General features: G+C 38.2%; 2 protein-coding genes across 2 annotated transcripts; one reads left to right on the top strand and one right to left on the bottom strand.

Annotated features, from left to right (window-relative positions):
• Window positions 1-7,402, top strand: LOC120421421 (RNA exonuclease 1 homolog). Its single transcript, XM_039584635.2, has 8 exons — window positions 1-305; window positions 365-1,719; window positions 1,778-2,054; window positions 2,115-2,553; window positions 2,623-2,700; window positions 2,762-3,352; window positions 6,790-7,049; window positions 7,110-7,402. Exons 1-8 carry the CDS (start codon window positions 206-208, stop codon window positions 7,187-7,189), a joined length of 3,180 nt encoding a protein of 1,059 aa, XP_039440569.1. The 5' UTR covers window positions 1-205; the 3' UTR covers window positions 7,190-7,402.
• LOC120421441 (uncharacterized) lies at window positions 7,349-24,183 on the bottom strand. Its single transcript, XM_039584651.2, has 5 exons — window positions 24,096-24,183; window positions 15,476-16,142; window positions 15,014-15,409; window positions 7,790-8,091; window positions 7,349-7,724 (listed from the first exon to the last, which is right to left on the bottom strand). The coding sequence occupies exons 1-5, from the start codon at window positions 24,175-24,177 to the stop codon at window positions 7,558-7,560; spliced, it is 1,614 nt and encodes a 537-aa protein (XP_039440585.2). The 5' UTR covers window positions 24,178-24,183; the 3' UTR covers window positions 7,349-7,557.
• Window positions 24,184-25,121: the final 938 nt, after the last annotated feature.

Genomic DNA, 25,121 nt, shown 5'->3' with positions numbered 1-25,121 from the left:
CAGTAGGCAGAAAGCAAAAGCAGAAGTGAGGAGGAGGAATCTTCCTTTTTCAGTTTTTTATGGTTTTTAGGTTTTTTACTTTTGGGAGTATTTGGACAAGTATTTTTCGTAACTAGGCCGAAGGCCATCGTCCTCTGCTTTGTCGTGTTTGTGTTGAATTTGTGCGAACGGGGTTCGGTTTGGGGGAACTTTAACAATAGTGAAAATGTTACCTGCTACGGGTTTGTTCCGGACGATCAATTGCCCCTTCTTCGAGAAGGAATTGTGTACGAGACCATTTTGCCACTTTCGGCACTCGAAACCAGGTGAGTTGGTGGGTTACGATCATGTGAAAACAGGAATACTAATCGGGTTTTGATTGTAGAAGTGCCCGCTGCCGCGACTTACAGTGCGACGCCAAAGAGTCTCCTGAGCCAGAGCAATGTTCCGGTGCCGGCCACCGGCGCTGATGGGCCGGCTCGCAAGAAGCCCAAGCTGGAGTACATTCCGATGCCGACGATTCTGGCCCCCAAGTACGTCCCGAGCACAAAGCCGCCGGTCGTCGCTCCCAGTAAAGATCCCGAGCGGGCGGAGAAACCTGTGCCGGAAGAAGTGGTTCAGGTGCCGGATGTACCGGAAGTTGATGAAAATAAGCAATCCAACGGGCACAGTGAGAAGCCTGTTGTGGATGAGGTTCCGGTTAAAGAGAGTGTCAAGGTGGATGAAAGTCCGGCGATGGTGGTTGAGGAACCGGTGAAACCGGAACGAAATGCTGTGGAGCCGGAGAAGAAAGATCCCAAGAAGGAATCGGAACAGAAGGATAAATCTAGTTCCAGCTCGAGTAGTTCGAGCATCAAACATCGAACCAGTAGCAAGGATGAGCAAGAAAAGCGCAGAGACAAGCCCAGCCAAAAGGAGTCTGAGCGGAAAGGTAGCAGTTCCAGTAGCAGCGATCGGAAGCACTCATCGTCCTCGCGGAAGGACGAAAAGGTCAAATCGTCTTCTGATAAGGAGAAGACTCGCGAGAAGGAGCACAGCAGTTCGAAGCAAAAGGATAGTTCGAAGGACAAAGAAAGTAGTTCTAGAGATAAGGAGCGCAAAGTTGACAAAGCCAAAAGTAGCAGCACTAGTTCGTCTAATAAAGATAAGATTCGTAGTAGCAGTAAGTCGGATAAAGAAAAACCTAGTACCAGCAGTAGCAGTAAATCCTCGGAAAAGGATCGTCATCGGTCGTCGCACAGTTCAAGCTCATCAAAGAGTAAAAGCAGTAGCAGCAGCAGCAGTTCCAAGCACTCCTCCACGGCATCGTCGAGCAGTAAATCGAAAACTTCCTCAACTTTGCCACCGTCAAAGCCCGAGCCCAAGCCAAAAATGGAGCTGGCCGAGGAAATCTACCGCGACCTGCTGGACAATCCGCCCAGCGACATTGACGTCGACAGCGACGAAGACGAAGTTATGAAGCAGTGCAAACTGATCTTCGAAGAGTACGACACGGAACCGGCTGCTGCTCCGATGGTGGCTTCGTCGACGACGGCCGTGGAACCGAAGGTGAAGAAAAAGCCGGATGCAGCTGCGAAAAAGGACAACGGCGACGTTGAGCTGATCGACATGTTCGCCGACAAGTACTACGATGAGAATCGTAAGAAGCGGGTCGCGCACGAAAACGTCACCAGCAGCAAACCGGCGGCCGCGGTGCCTGCTCCGGCGAAGAAGGCAAACCACGTGCAGAATGCGATGAGGGTAGGTTGCGGGGAGGAGGCCTCTGGGTGTTGGTATTTAATTGTAACTCTCGTTTTAGTCCGTCTACCTCCGGCAGGAGATTGCCCGCAAGCAGCAGGAAGAACTGGCCGCCAAACAGCGCGTCGAGGAAGAAGCCAAAAAGCGCGTCGAAGAGGAAACGCGCAAGGCGATGAGTAAACCGGTGACTCCGCGGCTTAGCAACGGCTCTCCGCGTTCTCCGGTGTTGAGTCCCACCGCTATCATCACACCACCGTCCGTGGACAAATCACCCGTTTCCCCCATCAGTACCAGTAGCTTCTACAGCAAACCAACCGACACGCTGACGACCCCGAGGAGTAATGCTTGCGGGATTTTATCATTTTCTGAGTTACTTATAGTCGAATCTTGTCTCACAGGTCGCTTCTCGCCGGCGGCAAACGTGCTCGCGTTCCAGAAGGCCAAGGAAAAGATCGACAACCTGCGCCGGTTGAAGGGTATGCCAACGGCGGGGACACCGGCCCAAACCGCACCGAAGGGAACCGGCCGAATGGCGCACGTCAGCACCAAACCCGCAGCGACTACTGCGGCCCCACCTCAGAAACCGTCCCCGCCGGTGCTGGAGCCCGAGTCGACGAAAATCTCCTACAACATCCGGATGCAGTTTTACAACTTGATGATCAAACACTGCCTCAACATCTATCCCAGCTGCGAGGACGCGTGGGACCGCGCCCAGACGGAGGAGCTCGCCGTGTTCAAAAAGTGCAGCACGCCCATGATCTACAAGAGCAGCGCCTTGCTGTCGATCAACAAGCTGCGCAAGGAAGCGGTCGAAACGGGCAGTGAAGCGACGGACAAGTTAGTGAAAGCCCGGGGCGCTCTATCGTCTTAAAAGTAATCGAAAAAAAAAATGTTTGCATCTTTCAGGAACAAAACCATATCGCACGATGTCATCCTGGCTGGCAAAATGGGACACAATATCTCGTGGAGCGTCAACAAGAAGCTGTAAGAAATCCAGCTTTGCAAATCTGGTCAAAGATTACAAACGTTTGCTTCACATTTTCAGCAAATCCGACGTCAAATCAACCTACACAATCGACAATGCCCCCTCGACGGTGGCGTACAAAATGATATTCGACTGCATTCTAACCGAGGAACAGCTGCAATCGAACGGATTCCCGCGCGCAACCGACATCCCAGGCAAGGCCAAAATACATAAACCCAAACCGTCGCGGCCACCCAACGAAGAGGAACGCTACTGCTCGCGCTGCTCCAAAGTCTTCAACCTGGAATCCTACGAAGAACCCGCCGTCGATTCGTGCAATTACCACGCCAAGAGCACCTGCTACCGGCGCGGTTTCGCGGACAACCTGCACAGCTGCTGCCAGCAGCCGTCGGGAACGCCCGGGTGCATGTACGCCAACTATCACGTGTCCAGCTTTGTCGACTACGACGACCTGACGGGCTACGTGAAGACGATCGAACCGCCCGAGGGGTACGTGTGCTCGAAGAAGGACGTCTTTGCGCTGGATTGCGAAATGTGCTACACGACCGGCGGGCTGGAGCTGACGCGCGTCACCGTGGTCGATATCAACGAGAAGACGGTCTACGACACGCTGGTGAAGCCGTCGAACCAGATTGTGGATTATAACACAAGGTAGGGTTGCACAAAAATATTTGGATTTGGCTTGCGATTTTGGACATCCGATTTAAATTCGGATTCATCTGAAGATCCAGCTTTAGCATCTGAAAATCCAGCACAGCTTTAGCTGTGACTAGGATCTAATTACTTTAAACTTAATTCAGTGTTTGGGAAACGCTTCGGGACAGTTGGTTCAACCATGTTTGTACTAAATATTCAGAATGTTAACTAGTTGGATAAGTTGGCAGACGATGTTGATGAGTTGACAAAAATTAAATGAGCTGGAAACCTTTAAATTCTTCAAATTTGACCCAGCAGAGAAGGTCCTAGTGAAGATTGTCTTTTAGGGATATCCAGAACGTCCGATCTCCGACCGGGCGGACGACAAAGTTAAGCCTCGGGAGATAAAAGTGCTTTTACGAGATCGACAACAGTGCACAGTGTTCGGAATGGCAAAATTAAGTGGAATAAATTGATAACTCCTTTATTTGACGTCCTAACCAAATGGTGTCTTCGGAAGAGTTGTTGTACTTGATAAGGGCTATCTTTTGAAGTTATTGACATACAGAGTGACGACCTTCCAGGGTGTCAACCAAAAACTAACTTTGTTGGATGACGTTGTAGGGCTTTGGTGTCTTCGGCAAAGTTGTAGAGGAGAAAATTTCATGAAAGTTTGTCGAAGGCACCAAATTTGTAGCTCTTAATCTACTCGAGATATACGCCATTTTTCCAAAAAAGCACTTATTCTGTGATAACTCAAAATGTTAGCATCTTAGCGGCCTGCTATGTTCTTAAGAGTTGTTTCTGACATAAAATTACACATCTTTGCCGAAGACAGCAAAATGCTTTGAGCCTTTATTGAAGAGTTATAACCATTTTTATATGATTTTGAGCCTATTTTCAAGTTGCTATGTTTTCAAAATGGCGCATTTTGGCGCAAAACCGAACAATACACAAAACCGAAAGTACACACTTTCAACTACATTCCCTGAAAATATCTCCGTGTCTATTGTTAGATATCTCGATTTGAATTTGACGGTTTTTAATTAATTTATTTATATTTTAAAGCGGAATCTTATTGAAAACGTGGTAATAATCGGTTAATTGATCGATTTTTATGGAAAATACATTGTTTATGCTTAAAATTATGACTCACATACTAAAATTATAAATACAAACATGTTTAGCCAAAAAATAATGTATATTAATTTTTAAATAATTGTTCGTATTTAAAATTAAATATTTCCTTTTAGATTTGGTCAGTTTAGAAAAGTTGTCGTATTTTTTTATAGATAAAGTATTTTTCATAAAAATTGATCAATTTTCAATTCAATTCACCGATTTTCAAATCGTATTCAATATGATTTCGATTAACATTTATAAATAGATTGATTAAAAACCGTCAAATTCAAATCGAGATATCTAAAAATAGACACGGATAGACACGGAGATATTTTCAGGAAATGTAGTTGAAAGTGTGTACTTTCAGGTGCATTGTTCGGTTTTGCGCCAAAATGCGCCATTTTGAAAACATAGCAACTTGAAAATAGGCTCAAAATCACATAAAAATGGTTATAACTCTTCAATAAAGGCTCAAAACATTTTGCTGTCTTCGGCAAAGATGTGTAATTTTATGTCATAAACAACTGTTCAGAACATAGCAGGCCGCTAAAATGCTAACATTTTGAGTTATCACAGAATAAGTGCTTTTTTGGAAAAATGGCGTATATCTCGAGTAGATTAAGAGCTACAAATTTGGTGCCTTCGACAAACTTTCATGAAATTTTCTCCTCTACAACTTTGCCGAAGACACCAAAGCCCTACAACGTCATCCAACAAAGTTAGTTTTTGGTTGACACCCTGGAAGGTCGTCACTCTGTATGTCAATAACTTCAAAAGATAGCCCTTATCAAGTACAACAACTCTTCCGAAGACACCATTTGGCTAGGACGTCAAATAAAGGAGTTATCAATTTATTCCACTTAATTTTGCCATTCCGAACACTGTGCAGTGCTGGTATCTCCTGTACTTCAATCGCTAGTCCGTCAAAATCCAGAATCTGCAATTTTCTTTCCCAGTGCGTAAAGTCCGGTGATACCCACTTCAAACAAAGGTGCAGTCTTCCGCGGAAAGGCCAGCTGGTGGATATCTCCCAGCAGCACAAAGCGCGCGTCAAGTGCGCGAACTGTGATAGAAATCACACGGCGAATTGCCGGAACAGGACAAGGACAAGAAACGACCTGTGCCCCATTAGCCAATACAGCGTTCCTTCCCGGTTGGGGAGGTTTGTATGCCAGAGTAGCCGTTCTCTCCCGGGACAACCTGAAATTACCGGTAATGATCTCATCAGACTTCTCCAGCAAGAGCAATTGGGTCCTAAAATGAAGCTTAAATTTGTGATATTATTGTTCACAATGATAAATCTTATTTTTCTAAGTACAATAACCCTTTGTACGACCGCAAAGGATTTAAAAAATACTTTTAAGGTGAAGCCGTTGATCATTTTCGGAGATAATTGATCATCACTCTAAAATATTCTGTACAAAATTCAATTTAACGAAAATGAATCAGCATGTGCCGGTTGTTGCCTTCCTGAAGCCACTGGAGGAATTTTTGTTCTAAATCAAATGCGTCTCAAAATTTATATAATTTTGTGGAACAACCATTGACGTCCTAATTGGCAATCATTGATTAATGACGATTTCCATAACTTCGCAAGGAATGGGATAATCGTTACCAAAAGAAATCAGCATGTGTAGGGCACTATTCTAAACAAATTGTAGAAGAAATTTTGTCAAAATATTGATAGCGACGCAAAATTTATATCTTTGAACGAAAAATCATGGCAATGATGGAAGTCTTCACGTTAAATCAATTTAAAAAAAAAAAATCACGGCCGTGGGAGTGCGTGGTTACGCTGTCCGCTAAGCAAGCCGAAGATCATGGGCTCGATTCCCATCTGCTCCAACCTTCTATCGGATGGGAAGTAAAACGTCGGTCCCGGCCTTGGTTGTTGTGAGGCCGGTAAGTTATTCCAGGCGTGGGAGTCGTCTCCCTGGTATAAAGACAAACAACACAACACAAAGCCAAATGTATGCAGCTGACGATGCTGTAAACAAATGCAGGCAAACTGCCAAACTGTCAAAAAATTTGTTTGTTTGCGAGTTTGTTTGTTTGTCATAGTCTAATACGTCCTTTAGTAGTTTTTCCTTCTTTTGCTAAAACCGCTTCCATCCATTCGTTCAAAAATCTGGATTTGCCAGATTCATCGCTGAATTTTTGAGCATTTTTTTTTATAAAGCAACAAAAAATAGGATTATTGACTCAGATCGATTCTCGAATGCAGCCAAGAGCGAGTTGATTGGATGAAATGTACAAAGAGTGTGAAAACTCAAAATATTTATGATGCGAATTGTAAGTACATCTAGTGACAATCTATCCCTTTCAACTAGATTCTCGGGCATCACGGAACAAATGCTGAGCGAAACCACGACGACGCTGTACAACGTTCAAGCCGTACTGCTATCCATGTTCAACTCGGAGACGATTCTGATCGGACACAGCCTGGACAGTGACTTTAAGGCGCTGAAGCTTATCCACGACGTCGTGGTGGACACCTCGGTTCTCTACCCCCACAAAATGGGACCGCCGAAGAAGCGCGCACTCAAGACGCTTTGTATTGAGAATTTGAAGAGGATTATACAGGAAAATGGTAAGATGAGAGTGGACGAAAGTTGGAGTTTATCTGACAAACATATTTTTTAACTTTTAGACGCCGGCCACGACAGTGCCGAAGACTCGGTGGTTTGCATCCAACTGATAAAACATTACCTGAGGAATCGTATTCTCTGATTTAGCACTAATCATCACTTATTTATTTATTACTCATTGTTGGTTATTTTCTCACACACACTTATCCATGATGTCATGGCAGGAGAATGCGTTATTGTTAAGATAAAACCAAGGAATCATGAGCTGAAGACTAAGGACACAGCAATAACAAGCACAGTATCAAGTTTTCTAGAGGGAAAATTTATTAAGTAAAATAAACTCTATGAAATAATACCCTAAAATGCTACGATTCTTATTTACAATCCATCTTTTGCTTTGTACTACGCGCCCTAGCAGCTAGGGATTCTGCATTTCTGAGGTTTTATTTGGTGCTGCAGCTGCATTCACTATGTTCAAAAATTGCCAGATTCTGACTCTTATGGGTGGGATCAGAACACCATCACCAAATTTTGCAGCAGTCGCAGTGGTGACGTTGTGCAGACATTCCGCTTCCGGGGACAATGATATCGTCGCAGACACTTGGACAGCGAAAGGTCGCAATGGCAGAGTCGGGCGGCACACGAATCCGGTCCACCCCATTCTCCGTGGTCCACGGCTGAAAAAAAAAAAACAATTATATCACAACCTTAAAAAATGCGCTTCGAATCGCTTCCGCCATACCACACAAGGGTCGTCCGCGGTAGCACTTCCACAGGTACGGTACGAAATACTCCAGAAACATCGGACACCTGGCCGTGGTGTAACAGTAGTCGTGCATCTTGCAGCACCGGTCGATTCCGTCCAACGCCTGGCCCGAGCCCAGAAAGCCGCAGTAGCATCCGTAGCCCTTGTAAATGATCGGATCGCAGCCGGTCGAGCACTTGATCATCGAGTACAGGTTGTAGACGCCGCGCTTCGAGCGACCCTCCCTAGACTGGGGGGATCCATCGATCAGGCCGGTTTCGGTGATGTCGGTTTCGTTGCTGGGAATTCAAAATGGGATTTAGATAAACGGATTATCTGATGTTTCCCTGAATTTTCTGTTTGAAGTAAATATTTTATGGATCACTGCTACCTTGGGCGTTAGAAGGGTTAAATATGAATAAAAGAGAATCCAAAGTCATTTTGAGCTGAATTCAGGGTTTTTAGTTAAATTCAAGTTCATCTTTTATTTATTTATTTTTTCCAATTAGGCCGTTGCAAATATTTTTCAAAGTTTATGTTGCAAAAAAATAAAAAAAAAAACAAGTTAAAAATTGAAATTACAGGCCACGGTGTCATAACATTTGAATGAAAAAAGTGTTTTAAAATGCATCGTACACCTGTCCAGTAGTTTTGCAATCATTGATTTCCCAAATTTCTAAGTACTGACGAAAATTAAAAAAAAAGGCATAGATTGTTCTCAGTTGATTAGACTTCTATTTTCATTAAAATTTTGATTGACTTTGAAAAATATTTGCAACGGCCTTAGATATTTTGGAAACTAATGATTGCAAAACAACAATGCATTTTAAAACATTTTTTCATTCAAATGTTGAAACCAGGGCCCCGGCGATGGCCTGATATGAGCTACCGAACAACATTGGCGTCGTTTGTTTACAAACATGGGACTGTTTGTGGACGAATCGAAAAATTTACTTTTTTTGTAAAAAAAAAATCTATAACCATTGTGCAATAACATTAAGTCTTCCAAAACAGACAAAATTTCGTTAAATTTCAGACCAGAATTTGTTTTATTATTAGTTTTCACATCGATTCGCTGTAGATTCGTGTTTAAATTTTGAAATTTAGCATAAATTAAAATAAGTTGCAAAATTCCCAACTTCAACCATGTGCAACAATTTCCACATCACCCATGTGGGAAACCGATAATTGGCATTCATAAGCTAAACGACATGCGACACCTAGTGTTGAGTAGCAGAACAGAGCGAAGAATGTCGATTGAAATTTTTGCCCTTTGAGGTTATGTATGCGAATTCTGTTTTGTTAAATTCCAGCGTTCAAAACAACTTTTGAGCAAAAATTCAAGCTGATACTTTGTTAACTTTTGATGCTCTATCATTTTAAACAATATTTTTTTCAAAATTATTTTTTTTCAAAAACTTTTTTATTGCGTTAATTTACAGAGGGCAAAAAGTTTACACTCGTACTACTTGAATTTTTTCTCAAAAGTTGTTCTAAGAGCTGTAAATTCAATTTTAAGTTTGCATTCCTATATAACCGAACAGCGAAAATTTGAATCGTCATTCTTCGATGCTTTGCGCCATCTGTCGGAATTATGGAGCTTTTAATCGCGAATAGGGTAATTCATGCGTTCCAAACTGTCAAAACTCCAAAACGTCATTCGCGATTAAAAGCTCAAAAATTCCGACAGATGGCGCAAAGCATCGAAGAATGACGACTCAAGTTTTCGCTGTTCGGTTACATAGGAATGCAAACTAAAAATTTAATTTACAGCTTTTAGAACAACTTTTGAGAAAAAATTCGAGTAGTACGAGTGTAAACTTTTTGCCCTCTATAAATTAACGCAATAAAAAAAAATGAAAAAATAATATTTTTGAAAAAATAATAATGTTTAAAATGATAAAGCATCAAAAGTTAACAAAGTATCAGCTCGAATTTGTGCTCAAAAGTTGTTTTGAACGCTGGAATTTAACAAAACAGAATTCGCATACATAACCTCAAAAGGCGGAAATTTCAATCGACATTCTTCGCTCTGTTCTGCTACTCAACACTAGGTGTCGTATGTCGTTTGGCTCTTGAACGACAATTGCCAATCTTCGGTTCACTGCTTTTGTTCGTGTTTGAAGTTTCGGGCCGAGACTCTGGTTGAAACCATGGCTCATAAATTTAATTTTTGAACTTTTTTATTTTTTGCCCCCGGGCAAGGCAAAGGCAAAAAAATCATAATCGATATTTCAATCCAGATTTTCGAATTTTTAAACAGAAAATATCATAAAATACTTCATACATCCTACCGCTTATGCTTTCACGTGTGCTGTATAAAGATATGAAGTGTCACAAGATAGCACACAAGCGACGAAATATCAAATAATTTATGAAAATATTATTTTGTTTTTTTTTTCAACCTTAACGAGTGGTCCCAAATTCAATATAAGTAAGAATTATTCTCTCTCTCTGATTTAAAATGCAGGAAAAAATGCATTGTTAAACAATGATTTCGAAATAAGTTACAATCAATTTTACAAGTTTTTTCAATGAAAAATTAAAATGTTGGTCGATAATTTTTTTACCCTTCATTTTTCGGGGAAATTTGAACGGTAGGCAAAACTTGAATTATAATGAATTGCAATGGCCTTATCAACGCAGCATAAGTCTTTTTTTTTTCAGTTGACTGCAGGTCTATTTTTTATAAGTTCTCTGAGAAAAAATTAGTCCCCTTGATTTTTCGTCATCTGGAGCGAATCGAAACACATGGGGCGAATTGGGAAAGCTATTATGCTTGTTACTGCACAATTTTAGTGTTTTCCTTGTAAAAAAAAAAACTTTAATTGAATTATAATTTGAGTCGTTTAGATGTGAGATAAAAAAACATCAATTCAGTCGGTTTTGATTGTAGAAATATTTAACGCACAATAATATTGTTAACAATTATGTTTTTAACATTTGTACATGTTATGAATGATTTTTACCTCTCGCTGCAAAGGAGCCATCCATAAACCACGTGGACATTTTTTGGAAATATTAAATCTCCTCTCCATGTGGATATCTGTTATGTATGGAGCGTGGACACTGACGTCAGTGGTATCCGTCCATAAAAATAGGGATGCAAATAGGACAAAATAAAACTATAGATTTCAAACCGAATGGAAGCATGAGGTTTAAAGTCCTCAGAAGCAACTCGATTTGAAACTTGTATAAAATGCGGTTCGGCCTGGTTATTATTTTTTTATTCAGAAAAAATGTGTTTCTAGGAACCTTAAATCTCATGTTTCAACATTAATTGTCTTTAAGCTCAAAATAATGTTGCATGGTATTTTCATTCAAACCGGACAACGTTTTACGTTTTAGTAAAAAATCGGTAGACTCGCAATCCAAAGGTCGTCAGTCCAAACACTGGGGTGGAAGGTTCCTTGGAGTAAAAAGAGGTTTGGGTGCTCTCCCCATTCAAGCCTTCGGACTCCTAGGTTCGAGCAGAATCTTGCAATAGGGACCACAAATGACCCGGGGGTCGTTAATGTGGATGGTTTGATTTTTTTTTATTACAAGTCTATTTCACTGTCAGTGACAGTGAATTTTTTTTATTGTGCCATTCAACCAAAAATTAAAAAAAACACTGAATTAATACATCATAAAACAAAACAGAAATATCGAGTATATAATGCTCTTTGTGGTTCAAGTGAATACGACATCATACTCTCATGCATTTTTTTATCCAGCATTCAAAACTAACCTCCCCGCGGCAAATTCGACACACCGGTTTGCTATCAAGCTCATAATTAGGTTACGATCTGTCCCTCCCGTAGTGCAGTTGCACATGATATACCAGATCGGCGCCAGCAATGCACGTGTGAAAACTCATCCAGCACCGCCTCAGTCGTCGTTTGCACAGATTCAAAACATAAACTTCCGTTTTCTTACTGTTGCATAAGTGTCGAGCGCGCCGACCGTCGTCGTATGAAAATAATTGTATAAATAAACCGGCCAAAGTTGATAAACGTGAAAGAGTACCAGCGTGTCTGGTTTTAGCGCGGAGAGGCAGCAGAAGCAAAAAAATAAAAAATAAAACACGCATGCGTTTAAGCATTTGCGCATGGGGCTTGGCTTGACTGTCCTCTCCGCGTGGTGCGCCTTACAGCAAGTACCGCAGCCATCGGAGCAATTGAGGGGGTCTTGACTTGAGCCCGACCGACGTCACTCGAGTGGATAATCTTTCGAACGAAAAAAAAACCCGTTTGAGGATGCGTGTCTAAATGTGGCAGCGGAAAATGAACCCGTCGCGATGCCTTAGTTATCTACTGCCCTAGTTTTGTCGCTTCTTTCCTCCTTCTTTTCGGCTTAGTACAATGGAAAGTAAAATCTCGGTTTATGCTCAATGATATATCTCAAGTGGCGTCTAAATTATGCAACTTTATTGTACTAGAGACATTAGCCGGCACTGATGCTGATGTACTGAGGAAAATAAAACAAACAGCCGGGCAGACTGAATGGTTTGCGAAACGAGGTTCGTCACTGGTGGGCATTGAAGTCTCTCCAGTGTCTGGTTTGAATGAGATGCTGGATCATAGATTTGGAAAGCAATTTTAATGGATATTATGACATATGCCTCAACAACTAGAAGCAGTGTAATTCTTTTGTTTGACATATTAAAAAATATCTTGAATTTTCATAAATGACGTTTGGACCGTTAAGTGGATTTCACATCCTCACAGTTGAGTTATTGATCAAGCAAGAAACGTTCTATTTTCTCCATCCCTCTGATCTTCATTTTGGTTTGTTAATTGTATTGGTAATTGAAAACGTTACTTAATCCACCTTTAGATGGTTATTGCCTTCCTCATATTCAGTAAAAATAGCATCATTCCCTCTTAACATGTCTAACGAATCAACTTTATCACTAATTTCTTTTGATAGGGTTCGCAGACCATCAATATTTCTGGCTCATCAGCAAAGTCTGATAAAAAACCTTTCCAACGATAGTCCACATGGAAGATTCAGACAATATTTCTATCACAATATCTGAAATCCGGCCTCCAAAAAGTGTATAAATAACACTTAAGTGTTAATAACTTTTGATAGGGTTGTCAGATCTTCAATGTTTTTGGCTCATTGGAAAGGTCTTTTCAATATCTTTCTGAAATTGTATAACATGATATGTTTTCTTGCAAAAACAACCCTTTTTACAATCTTCCGGACATACGCCAAAATCGTTTTTTGGCATAACTTTTTAGGTACTTTGCTAAACTTGCTGATTTAAATAGAGACCTATGAGCAATTCTTTACCAAAACCGGAAATGGATTTTATTTGTATTTTTTTATTTGGCTCAAACTTTGTGGGGGCCTTCCCTATGACCAAATAAACTATTTTGTGTGATTGGTTCACCTATACAAGTCTCCATATAATTTTGGCTGCTGTTCATACAAAAATGGTATGTCAATATTCAAATAGCTGAACTTTTGAGTGAATTTTTTGATCAATTTGGTGTCTTTGCTAAAGTTGTAGGTATTGTTAAGGACTTTTGAGAAGAAAATTAGGTACACGAAAAAAAAATTGCAGATTTTTTAATCAACTTTTTTTCTCTAAAACACAATTTCCCAAAATACGTATTTTTTGATTTTAGAGATTTTTTTATATGTTTCAGAGGACAAAAATCCTCAACTTTTGAGCCATAGAGAAACATGGTCAAAAAATCTGCCGCCGAGTTATGAATTTTTGAAAAAATAGTGATTTTTTGTAAAAAATCGAAGTTTCATGCAAAAACAAGTTTGACATTATTTTTTAATGCAAAATTGAATTTGCAATCGAAAAATACTTCACAGATTTTTTGATAAAAGGCTCCGTTTTCAAGATATAGCCACCGAAAGTTTGATTTTAGCGAAATATTTGCAGTTTTTCAATTTTTAAAAATAGTGACCATGAGTGACCATTTCTAAAAATATATTTTTTTGAAAAGTTCAGAAAATTTGCTATAAAATTGTTTAAGAGACATTGAAGATTGGACCTCGGGTTGCTGAGATAGAGTCGCTTTAAGAAAAAGAAACACGAAAATTGAAGTTTTCTTAATCTCAACAAAATAACCCACCATTTTCTAATGAAGATATCTCAGCAACTAATGGTCCGATTATCAATGTTAATACATGAAAAATTCGTGAAATTTTCCAAAAATCACTGTTTTTTTAAAAAATTCATAACTCGGCGGCAGATTTTTTGACCATGTTTTTCTATAGCTCAAAAGTTGCGGATTTTTGTCCCCTGAAACATATCAAAAAATCTCGAAAATCAAAAAATACGTATTTTGGGAAATTGAGTTTTAGTGAAAAAAAGTTGATAAAAAACTCTGCAAATTTTTTTCCGTGTACCTAATTTTTTTCTCAAAAGTCCTCAACAATACCTACAACTTTGCCGAAGACACCAAATTGATCAGAAAATTCACTCAAAAGTTACAGCTGTTTGAATATTTACATACCATTTTTGTGTGGACAGCAGCCAAAATTGTATGGAGACTTGTATGGGTGAACCAATGACGCAAAATAGCTTATTTGGTCTTAGGGAAGGCCCCCACAAAGTTTAAGTCAAATCAAAAAATAAAAATAGTCGAAATCGGCCGATTTCGTAGAGAGTTGCTCCTATGGGACCCCAAGACGGATCGAATGAGACTAATACGGTCGAAATCCGTTCATCCAGTCCCGAGATAATCGAGTGACAATTTTTTGTCCACCCACCTACACACATCCACACAGACATTTGCTCAGAAAAGCAAATTAAGAAGTTCATTTTCCGAGTGATTTTATAGCCTTTCCTCAGTAATGTGAGGAAGGCAAAAATCTAAAAATTCGGGTATTTGGTGTTATAAACTTTGTTGATCGATTTCTGATGCCTGTTCCGAAAATCATATAAGGCCGTTGCAAATATTTTCCAAACTTTACGTCGAGATTTTAGAGCAACGTTGCACTATTTTTGTTGCTCTGTGTCAGTTCTAGGTATTTGAAAACAAAACAAAATATTGAAATATTGCAAATTTACAAGGCTAAAATACCTATGCCAGATGACGATACTGGAGATTTGTAATGTTTCTCCGAGATTTAACCAAGCTTAAATTGCATTTGAATAATCGTTGCTAATAAGCATCAGAGCGTTGAAAACGTAAGCAAAAATCAAAGCTACCATCAGCCAAAAGCCTTGGATAAAATGAATGCAACATTAACAAACTCCCAAAAACCTACCTCCAGCGCCACTTGGTCGAATGTCCGAACGGATTATTAGCTCGAGCAATGAACACGTCTTCGTCTCGATGCGCGTCACGGGGGTTGGTGATTGGCCAGCGCGGAGGTTTTCCTTTGAACGTTTTCGTCCGGTTCAGAACTTCCTCGAGCTTTTCCTCCACCCTGTAGCTGAGCAGCAAGGACGGATTTTTGCTTCGCTGGGGAACGCTGCTGGCGGCGATGGCAGTGACGTTGTTTTTCATCGCGCTAATGAACCCACTGCTGCTGCTGCTGGTACTGGTGGAGGTGGTGCTGGCCGGAATCTTGTTCAAAGCGGGCGTTTTAATGAACTTGAGCGGATCGAAACTTGCCTGGATGTTGATGAGGGCATCTTCTTCGGTTTGTTTAGTTTTTGGCCTCGAAAGAAAGTAAATAAAGTTGACGATGAGAAACTTTTCAAGAGACACCTTACAACGGTTTTACCTTTCCAGGACGGGATGCTGATATAGAAGTCCAGTAGATAAGCCTCCACTCCAACCCTCGAGGCCAAAATCATCCCAACCAATCGTCTTTGTACTCATGTAAGTGTACGGCGTGAACAACGAAGTCTTTTTAAACGACGAACTCTGAACAGGATGCGGCACCTTTTTCACCTTTTTCTCCAGCGCAGCCTCCAAATCATCGTTCAAGTCGTCCATAAACTTGATAAAGTTCCTCTCCGTGCGAATGTTGTCCTTCACAATCTCCTGCATCCGATCATCCTCATCCTCCCCCACATTCAAAAACGGTGCCATGTCTTCATCACTGTAATCTTCTTCGTCACTAAATTCACCATCCACAGAAGATTGGTTCAGGCTTCGCTTGAACTTGTTTATCGTCGTCACGTTGGGAAATTCCGCCTCCACGAAATCACTCTTCTGATAAATTAACTTTTTTATATGACTTTTGTCACCACTAGGCAATAGAAACACATAAGTTGGATTGATATTTTCCACATCAAACACATTCAGAACGTATTCATCCAAAGTGGCGTTCTCCAGCTGCATGTTCAGGATCTTTTTGATGTTGGTTTTCATTCGACCGATGATGTGCTCCCGGTCTCGCTGGGCTTCCAGCAAGGCATAGCCACGAGTGTTTCGAGGGGTGGGACCTGTAGAAGTATCAAACATGTGCCATTAATTTAGTTAGTAAACTCTCTTCTGTCTAAATGTTTTGTTTTGATTTTTATTATTTTTCTTGTGTTTAAGAGTTTATTTTGAGCAACGTTTGTTCTAAAAAACTTTACTTTTCCTGTTTTTTTTTTCATTTTTAGTTGTTTTATCTGCATTTATCATGTTAAAATGTTCTATTTTGTTGGTAGTTTTAGGCCTATCCTTCAACTTCCAGTCATCATCTTTTGCCTATTTGGTGTTTTTCACAATTTTGAAGTCACTTTTTCGATTTTATGAGCGTTTTCAATGTTTTTTATATAATCTTAAACTATTAGCTTGTAATTCGAAACAAAGATTATTGAATAGATTGTATGCAAACATTCGATACAAGTATTTTGCAACTTGTAGAATAATATTGTGCTTATTTGGCCATAACAAATATAATTTAAAACGTGTGAATTAGGGTGGTCCAAATCCGGGCTTACTCGGGGCTACCCCCTGAAATCAAAGATTGACCCATAACTAGGCTAAATTCCAAATTTGAGCTCATTCTGACATGGGAACCCCTCCCTCTGAACCCTTGAAGGTTGTATGGGAAAAATCGCCAAAATGTATAGAGAAAAGCAACTGTTTCAGTTTTTTACGTGTGAATGGCGCAAAAAATTTTATATTTCAATGAAAAAAGCCATGGAAAATGCATTATACAGCGGTACAGTCGGCTTGCAACCATTAGTTAAAAAAAAAACAATACAGCAGAAAATTCACAAAAACTCAAAATATTCTGGAACATATTAAAAACGATTAAAAACGCAGGAGAAAACACTTTAAATAGTTTTCAGCTGAATGCACTTAAAATTGCATTAAAATTTTGAAAAAAAATTGCCCTCTGATTTTTCGGACCGACTTTGGAGGGAGCGGGAGGAAAGAGAGAAAAAAGGTCATTCCTTTGAGAACCAACAACGACAGAGGTACTCCTCGATATTAGTTCCTGAAAAGTGCTGCTGAAGACTGCAATGATTTTTGTCGAAATGCATCAATTATCTTATTGGACATAACATCCAAAGTGTCAACTTCGGCTAATTGATGAAGTTCATGAATGAAGAATCATTTTCAGAATTTTGTTCTGAATCCTCTGAAGTTTTTTCTTCCTGGTTAAGCAACAGCTTGTCCAGATCGGCACAGCATAATGCATGACAGGTCTGAAAATTTGTTTATAAATTAACAGTTTATTCTTGAGACAAAGTCTAGATTTCCTGTTTATAAGTGGATACAAACATTTAATATATTTGTTACATTTAACCTGGATACTTTCAATGTGATCCTTGTAAGTAAGGTTTTTGTCAAAAGCAAGTCTAACATATTTCACTTGATCCTCCCACTTTAAATTTTCCTCATTCATCTTTATAATGTGATGACTTTTTGGTTTAAGAAAATCAGCTATTGGGTTGTGAGGGAAAACAAAAAGTTGAGTTTTTGCAGCATTTGGAGTAATTTTCCATTCTTTCAAATAAGAATTGAAAATATCCAAGCTTTTTTGTAATCTTCTTGTGATGACACGAAGGCTTCTGCCTTTGGCGGAGATGCTTGTATCATCAGCAAAAAGTGATTTCTGACATCCTGGGGGCAAATCAGGCAAGTCAGAAGTAAAAATATTGTATAAAATTGGACCCAAAATGCTTCCTTGAGGGACGCCAGCACGTACAGGTAGTTGATCAGATTCTGATAACATACCTGCTGAGTACAATCCGTCAAATAATTTTGAATAATTTTCACGATATAAATCGGAAAATTAAACCTTTTCAATTTCGCAATCAAACCTTTATGCCAAACACTGTCAAATGCTTTTTCTATGTCTAGAAGAGCAGCGCCAGTAGAATAGCCCTCAGATTTGTTGCTTCGAAATAAATTTGAAACTCTCAACAACTGATGAGTAGTTGAATGCCCAAGGAGAAAGCAGTATGGACATGGTGGAAGGAACTGTTTCATCAAGAGTCGTTGTGCAACCTGCGAAGGTGAGCACAAAACTCAAGCATGCAATACAATCAACAAGAACATCGAAGCCAAATGCTTCAATTGCGGTGGCGACCATTCGACCAAGAATCGGAGCTGCCCAAAACGAGCTGAGTTTGTGAAAATTCGGCAGCAAGCGACGACGAGGCACCAAACCAACCAAAACCAAATCGCCGCAAAACACCACCAGCATTCACGGACGTGGATTTTCCTGCTTTGGCGTCGCCAGGAGCAGTTCGAGTGGTTCCAAATCTGCAGCCATTCCCATTGAATCAGTGGCAAAAAGTTGCAGAGAATACATCACATCCAGGTTTCAGTCAGCAACCGAGGGAAAACTAACCAGCATCAACGGATGAAGGCAGTACAGTCATCCCACATATTCGGAACACCCACAAATTTGGAACACTTTTGTGGTAATTTGTCAATAGCATGCCAAATGCAACTTTTCTGTCGTCCCTCCTATTTTTAGGACCTTTATTTGGACATTCTCTTGCTATTTCACTAGTAAAAATAGTACTTTTTGAACAAAAAACCTCATTTCAAGACTATTTTATCCAGGGCAGCAAAACACTGCCTCCAAATTGCCTGTTCCATAATTGTGGGATGTTATTGTGCCTCCCACAATTGTGGAACACCTGAATTTAATTGATATTTTCACAAAAAATTTTCAGACCATGTTTAAAACATCACTAAGCTTGAGTTTTATTGGTTTCAGAGTGTGAAGTCATTTTTTTTGTAAAAAAATATGTACTCCTGGAGAGAAAAAAAAGTTTGTTTACATCGTAAGAAAAAAGTGTTCCGAATTTGTGGATTTCAAGGGTCAATGTTTTTCTTTAAAAACTTGATATAAAACGTAAAAATGTACAGCAAGTCTATACATCAATCGAAAGATCGCAAGAAAAGCTTTCACATGAAGGAAAAAGCAAATCATTATGTTCAATTATCGATTTTCTATGATTTGTTGGACGTTGGCAGATCTGGAAACTGTTCCGAATAAGAGGGATGACTGCAGTGACCTGTTTTCACCACAAGAACTTCTAAACATTTTCATCGAGATGACAACAATACTGCGTGGTTGCAAAACTCGTGCGGAACAAGTAAGAACGCTCGGAGGATTTATCTTAAAATACAGTTCGTAGTTTACTCGTTCTAATGATTTTGAATATTTCAAAGAATTTTTATTTAATTTTAAGTTAGGATTAGTTGTTAAAGTGATTTTTTCTTTTTTTACCCAAATGTATTCGATTTAATGCAAAAATGTAAAAACAATTTGAAATAAATAAATGAATGTGAACAGTAAATAATAAAACGAAAAATACAACAAAGATGAAGAGCATTTAGCCATACCACTAAAAATGTAAATGAAATATAATTATTATAAGAATGTTCAATAATGATACATTTAATTTGAAAAAAAAATCAGAGAGAAAAAAAAATCAAAAATATTTGCAACAGTTTTTTTTTCATTTCAATAACCTTATGAACGAGTGGGTCTCGTGGCGCAGGGGTAGCGGCTTCGGCTGCCGATCCCGATGATGCTATGAGACGCGGGTTCGATTCCCGCCTTATCCACTGAGCTTCTATCGGATGGTGAAGTAAAACGTCGGTCCCGGTTTCTCCTGTCTCGTCAGAGGCGCTGGAGCAGAAATCCCACGTTAGAGGAAGGCCATGCCCCGGGGGGCGTAGTGCCAATAGTTTCGTTTTAACCTTATGAACGAATTTAGAAACTATGTCCAGATATCTTTTATGATCGATTACATTTTAAAAGATAAGTTACATTGCAATGATATACAATGTAAATTATACAAATATCCTAAGTCCCAGCTATATAGCCAAGATCGGAGATTTTTTCATAAAAAGTTGTGCTTCATTTATCTGATTAAGAATTTTTATGACATTGTTTATGACTAAAAATTCCTATCAGTGAATATTTCCAGAAAATTTGTTGTTTTTTTCATATAATGGTTAGCATGGTAGTAATTAAAAATACACTATATGATTTAAAAATCACTGCTGTATTGCACTTAATCATATCGAATAATATGCAAAAAATAAATTGAAATATGACAAAAAAGGGTTAAAAATATGATAAATTACTTGAAAAACCAGGTGCCTCCATTACATAGTGAATTGAAGAATTTGATAAATTGTTAAGTTGATGTCTCCGGAAAAGTTGTGGCAAATAGGAAGAAAAATCTTTTAGTTTGGTTGAAACGTTTTAAAACGATAAGAACAAAATTACGAAGAATTTTGTGGAAAGTTACATTTCCTCAAAACCCCTAATCGTAAACCACCCTAAATTTAACAAAAAAAATGCTCTTTCCTATTTACAACAACTCTTCTGAAGACACCAAAGCTCCACAACTTCACAATTTTCCCCTTAATTTTGCGATCTTAACCACTGTGCATTAGTAAGTGCAAATAATATAATATCTAATCACTAACTTCACAAAAAAAAAATTATGCAGTTTACATAGTGCGTCCATCCCAGAAATTCCCAGGACAAAAATCCCGGGATTTCTGATATTTTGTCCCGGGAATTCCCGAAATTGAAAAAAAAATCATTTTTTGGTCTGAAAACTCAGATTTGGTTGTGGAAATAGATGAACAGTTGAATACTTAGTAATCGATTACAATTTTAATTTGTATTCGGCATATATCAATATTTATTTGGCTTATAAGGGAAAATTATTAAAATTTTAGTTTACGGATCCGCAAAATGCCTAGCGTTTTGAATATTTTCCATTAATTTTTATTTATTTTTTTAAATATTTATGTTAAATTATTTTTTATCAGACATCGGCATCTGGAGCAAATTGGGACAATAGAAACGAATTAAGACAGCATAATGTTCTGATATTTTCTTAATTAACAAAACAATTAGTGCACCAATTTTCAAATTTATTGCTCAAAAATATCCTGTACCTATTCAGACTGCAGTCCCGATTTCCCCCAGTTGGCGGTAGTGACTTAAAGATAGTTTGTAAAATATGTTTTATATAAAACATGAAATTCTAAACTTTTCAAAAAATTTAAATTTAATGGTTTCATTCTATCTGTTTTCGTTTTTTTGTTTTTTTACAGTTTCAATGAAATATTTTAGCTTTTGTAGTCATTTCATATAAAAATATAAAAGAAATATATTAATAAGAATTGTATGATTATTAACATGAAATAATTTGAATCACATTGGATTAGAAATTAAGATTCATTAAAAATCCGAAGCATAACAAAGAACAAAAAACAACAATTTTTAATATTTTTAAACTTACTAAAAACTGCTGTTCTTGTTCAGATTGAAGTAAAGATTATCACCAATGAACAGTATTGAGCTAATTCTATGATTGTAAGCTTGAAAAACATAACAAATTTAATGAACACATAGATTTTTTGACTGTTTAAAAACTTTCCCGGGATCCCGGTAATTCCCGGAATTTGAAAAATATTTTTCCCGTTTCCCGGGAAATTCAAAACCCAGGAAAATTGGACGCCCTAAGTTTACAGAAGGATAACTAGGGTATAGTTGAATATATTTTAAACTTCATATTTTGGTGTTTTATTATGTAACCAAAAAAGTTTTTTCCCGATTCTTTCCTTTTAACATTAAATAAATAAACTTTGCCCTGAAATTTAGATTTTTATTATTTGTGCGCTAGGTATAATCCAACTTAAAATATTTTACTGTATATTTTTTATACTTTGTTTATTTATTCATTTTTTCCATATACACTAATTTAGTTAAAATATAAGTGAGTGTCCAATCACAATCGGTTTTTTACAGCTCAAATTTATACTAGCCCCAAGTAGCAAGACAAATGCTTTTGATTCTTAAGCATTTTTATAATAGTTTTAACAAATGTAATAAAGTTTTGTTACGTCTTTCACCAAATCCAAAAGGTTTTACCATTCCATAAACTTAAACATATTTTAAAGAATTCTGTAAGATATCATAAAGAATTTTGTTTAGAAGTTTTAATTAAGCTTTTAAATTTACACTTTAAGTACGCCTGAAGAATTCATGATGTAGCTTGATTAACTTAACAAATTCTGCTTTAAATCTGTTAAGTCTTCCGTAAGCATTTTATCAAACTTGCTAGATTTGTACTTTCACTTTGACATATTCAGTTGTACGTGAACAACGCAGTGAAATACATCAAGAGGCGAGCTGATTTTTTTAAAAGCGCTTCTGAGAAAAAATTACTAGTGAATTTTCGGTTAAAGTTTTAAAATTACAAATGACTTAATAACTGTGTGTTGATGATAATAAAATATTTTTGAATTTTTGGTTTTTTTATTGTGTTTGAATGGTGATAGAATTGTGAGAAATCGGAACATTCCACCGAAACAGAAATTCGTTTACTTTGCAATTTATGCATGTACTGGTGCTGTGCATTACCATTATTGTGTCAATGTGGATATACATCATGTTATTTTGCAATTTATCGTTACAAAACGAGGCATTTTATTAAATTGTGTTCGTTTTAGTGTTCTTCGTTCTGCCCCTTTTATCAAAGCCTTTCAGTCTTGATTAGAACTTCTTTAAATACATATGGTTTTCGAAAAGTAGTTGATAAAACTTTTCATCCTTAGAGTTACCTTGTTCAAAACTATCAAGATTTTATTACGTGTATTGCTACGCGCTGTCATTTACAGTTTTGCTTGTGCTGATTGCAGCGGTTTTTTGTTCACTTATATGTTTAATTTGAAAAGAGAGCGATAATCGTTTCAAAATATCAATGTTTGTAGTGTGCAGTCTATATTGTGGTGGAGTTTAAGATTATAATAGTAGCAGAAGGTGAAAATAGTGAAAGTAGCTGATTTTAAAGGCAGTGTCCAACACACCTTCACTGTTTAAAGTTTTGTCATTGAACTGTGTTGAGGGACCGAGTTTGTGCTTTTTTAGTTATTATATAATAAATAAACCCCATGCTAACTAACAAAAATGTGTTGTTTTTTATTGAATTATTGCCAAATTCAAATCCGTTGTCCATGTCGAGGTCCAAGTCGATCTATTTGCAGCTGATGAAGCCCGCATGCGCTACGTTCCCAGCCGTGTGCAATTTTATCTTGGTTAAGACCACGATAAAGCATTGTGAGCTTATTTTAAACCCTAATAAATCCTTTTTAAACCAAGTTATTCCTAGCGAGTTTTGGGAAAGAGTTTTTGAAGAAGCATTGAATTTAAAATAGACTTGAAAAAGATTATCAATATTTATAAATTTTCGCCATATTGACAAAAAATCGAGGTGCTTAAAATCGTAGCCATGTTGAATTTTGGAGCAACATCCGGCGAAAAAGATTTTTTTTCGATAAAAGTTTAGTCTTTTTGTGATAATTTTAAAGGCGCGTTCCATATTTTCGAGCTATCTTGAAAAAATGTTCGGTAATTTTTTTTGGCACTACTGTTACGGTACATTTCACTGAAAAAATGCAAGTGCTTAAATATATTTATACAATTATTATCAGATGAATTATCAACTACCATAAGCCTTTTAGAATTCCATTTCGGATAAGAATATTTGTCTTTAATCAAGTAAATCAGCATGCTGTTCCCTTTTTGTACAGGCTTTTGGTTCTCTTTGAGAGAACATTCATAAATGCTTCATGCTTTGTTATAACTTTCAGGAGTTCCTACGGGTTGGTACAAAAATCTTTTCCAAACTAGAAAGTTTTATTCGAGCATTGAAGAGCTTCATAAAGTGTTTATTAGGTACACAATAAAATAATAATGTCTTATGATACTCTTAATTTTTACTCTGGCTAACCTCCTAAAGTAGTCCATTTTAGCTTTATTGCTGATTTAACACTTATTTAACACAGCATGTGGGACTAAAAGGCATCTCGCCTACATTTTCTCAGGAATTCTACATAACTTCACCAAAACTACAATAAAACTTAAATTGTTACTTGGGTAGATATTTGGGAATGGCAAAATGACCTACCAAAGCATATAATATCCACCGAAAGTTGAAACAGTAACCAAACTATCCAACTTATTTTTCCGTAATTCACCGCTGACCACATTTTGCTGAATTGCTGTTTTGTTTACAAGAAACAAAACTTTCCCCAACACTTTTTTTAACCTCCGTCACAGTTTCAAAATTGGCAAAGTTTTATTTATATTTCGCCCTTTTACAACGATTACACTTGGGCGACTTCAACGAGGACAACGCGCGAAACCCGAACCGTTCACGCTGGCGTTCGCAGATGAACTGATTGATCAAGGCTCCGCGTGCTTTGGCTTTCACAGGCCCAGCCGTTGGAGTGGCAAAGTGGCTCTCCGTTTTTCCGCACCAAACTTTTCCGAGTCTCCGCGCTCAGCGAGTACGGTTCGATGAGTTTTTCTCCTTGAGAGAGACTGTTTGTGTTTGAAGGGGTCGAGGCGCCAAGACTCTGCTGCATGGTCAGATGAATATGAAGCGACATTGAAAAGTCGTGCACCAAAAACCTTGTCTCATTTAATATTGAACCGGTAAACTTGAGCCGAAAACGAGTGCGTATTTTTGGCGAAAGAAGATCGCTTTATTTTGCCATGGTTTGTATGATTTTTCCTTTCTTTTTTTTCTAATTTGCCTTAAGAATAAGTCAAATCTTGAGACAAAATGTGAATTTTTGTAAAATCCTGGAAAATTTGTAAATCTTTAGAAAATGAGCTGCTCGCAATTAAACTTGTTCCGTATATTGTTATTATACAACAATTTGTCATTTGCTTACTTCCAGCTTCACCGCACAGAGCAGAGACCGGTTCAAGAAAGCCTCTACAAAACGATTGGGCAGGAATGATTTTTCCTCATTCAAGCCAAATCTAGAGTAAACTCGTGCGTGGCCTGGCTTTAGCACAAGAGACCGGAGAAGAAACAAGCAAAATGTGAGCACAAAGTGAGTGAGCAAGTGAGTGCACCTCCTAATCGGCGTTTATCCGCGATTTATGAATGCAGCCAGCACGTTTGAGGCAGAGCATGAGCATT

Source organism: Culex pipiens, chromosome 3 (genome assembly GCF_016801865.2).
Source record: "Culex pipiens pallens isolate TS chromosome 3, TS_CPP_V2, whole genome shotgun sequence".
Classification (NCBI taxonomy): domain Eukaryota; kingdom Metazoa; phylum Arthropoda; class Insecta; order Diptera; family Culicidae; genus Culex; species Culex pipiens.
The sequence above is the reverse complement of the archived record's forward strand: the minus strand, read 5'-3'. Positions and strand labels throughout refer to the sequence as shown.

Bases quoted from the DNA above. Each gene is read 5' to 3' on its own strand.
- LOC120421441 (XM_039584651.2), bottom strand. From the start codon at position 24,177: ATGTGGTCAGCGGTGAATTACGGAAAAATAAGTTGGATAGTTTGGTTA. The intron at 15,410-15,475 runs GTAAAACCGTTG...CTTTCTTTCGAG, and splicing joins CAGCATCCCGTCCTGGAAAG to GCCAAAAACTAAACAAACCG. The intron at 8,092-15,013 runs GTAGGTTTTTGG...TTGAATTCCCAG, and splicing joins TCGACCAAGTGGCGCTGGAG to CAACGAAACCGACATCACCG.
- LOC120421421 (XM_039584635.2), top strand. From the start codon at position 206: ATGTTACCTGCTACGGGTTTGTTCCGGACGATCAATTGCCCCTTCTTC. The intron at 306-364 runs GTGAGTTGGTGG...TTTTGATTGTAG, and splicing joins CTTTCGGCACTCGAAACCAG to AAGTGCCCGCTGCCGCGACT. The intron at 2,701-2,761 runs GTAAGAAATCCA...TCACATTTTCAG, and splicing joins TGGAGCGTCAACAAGAAGCT to CAAATCCGACGTCAAATCAA.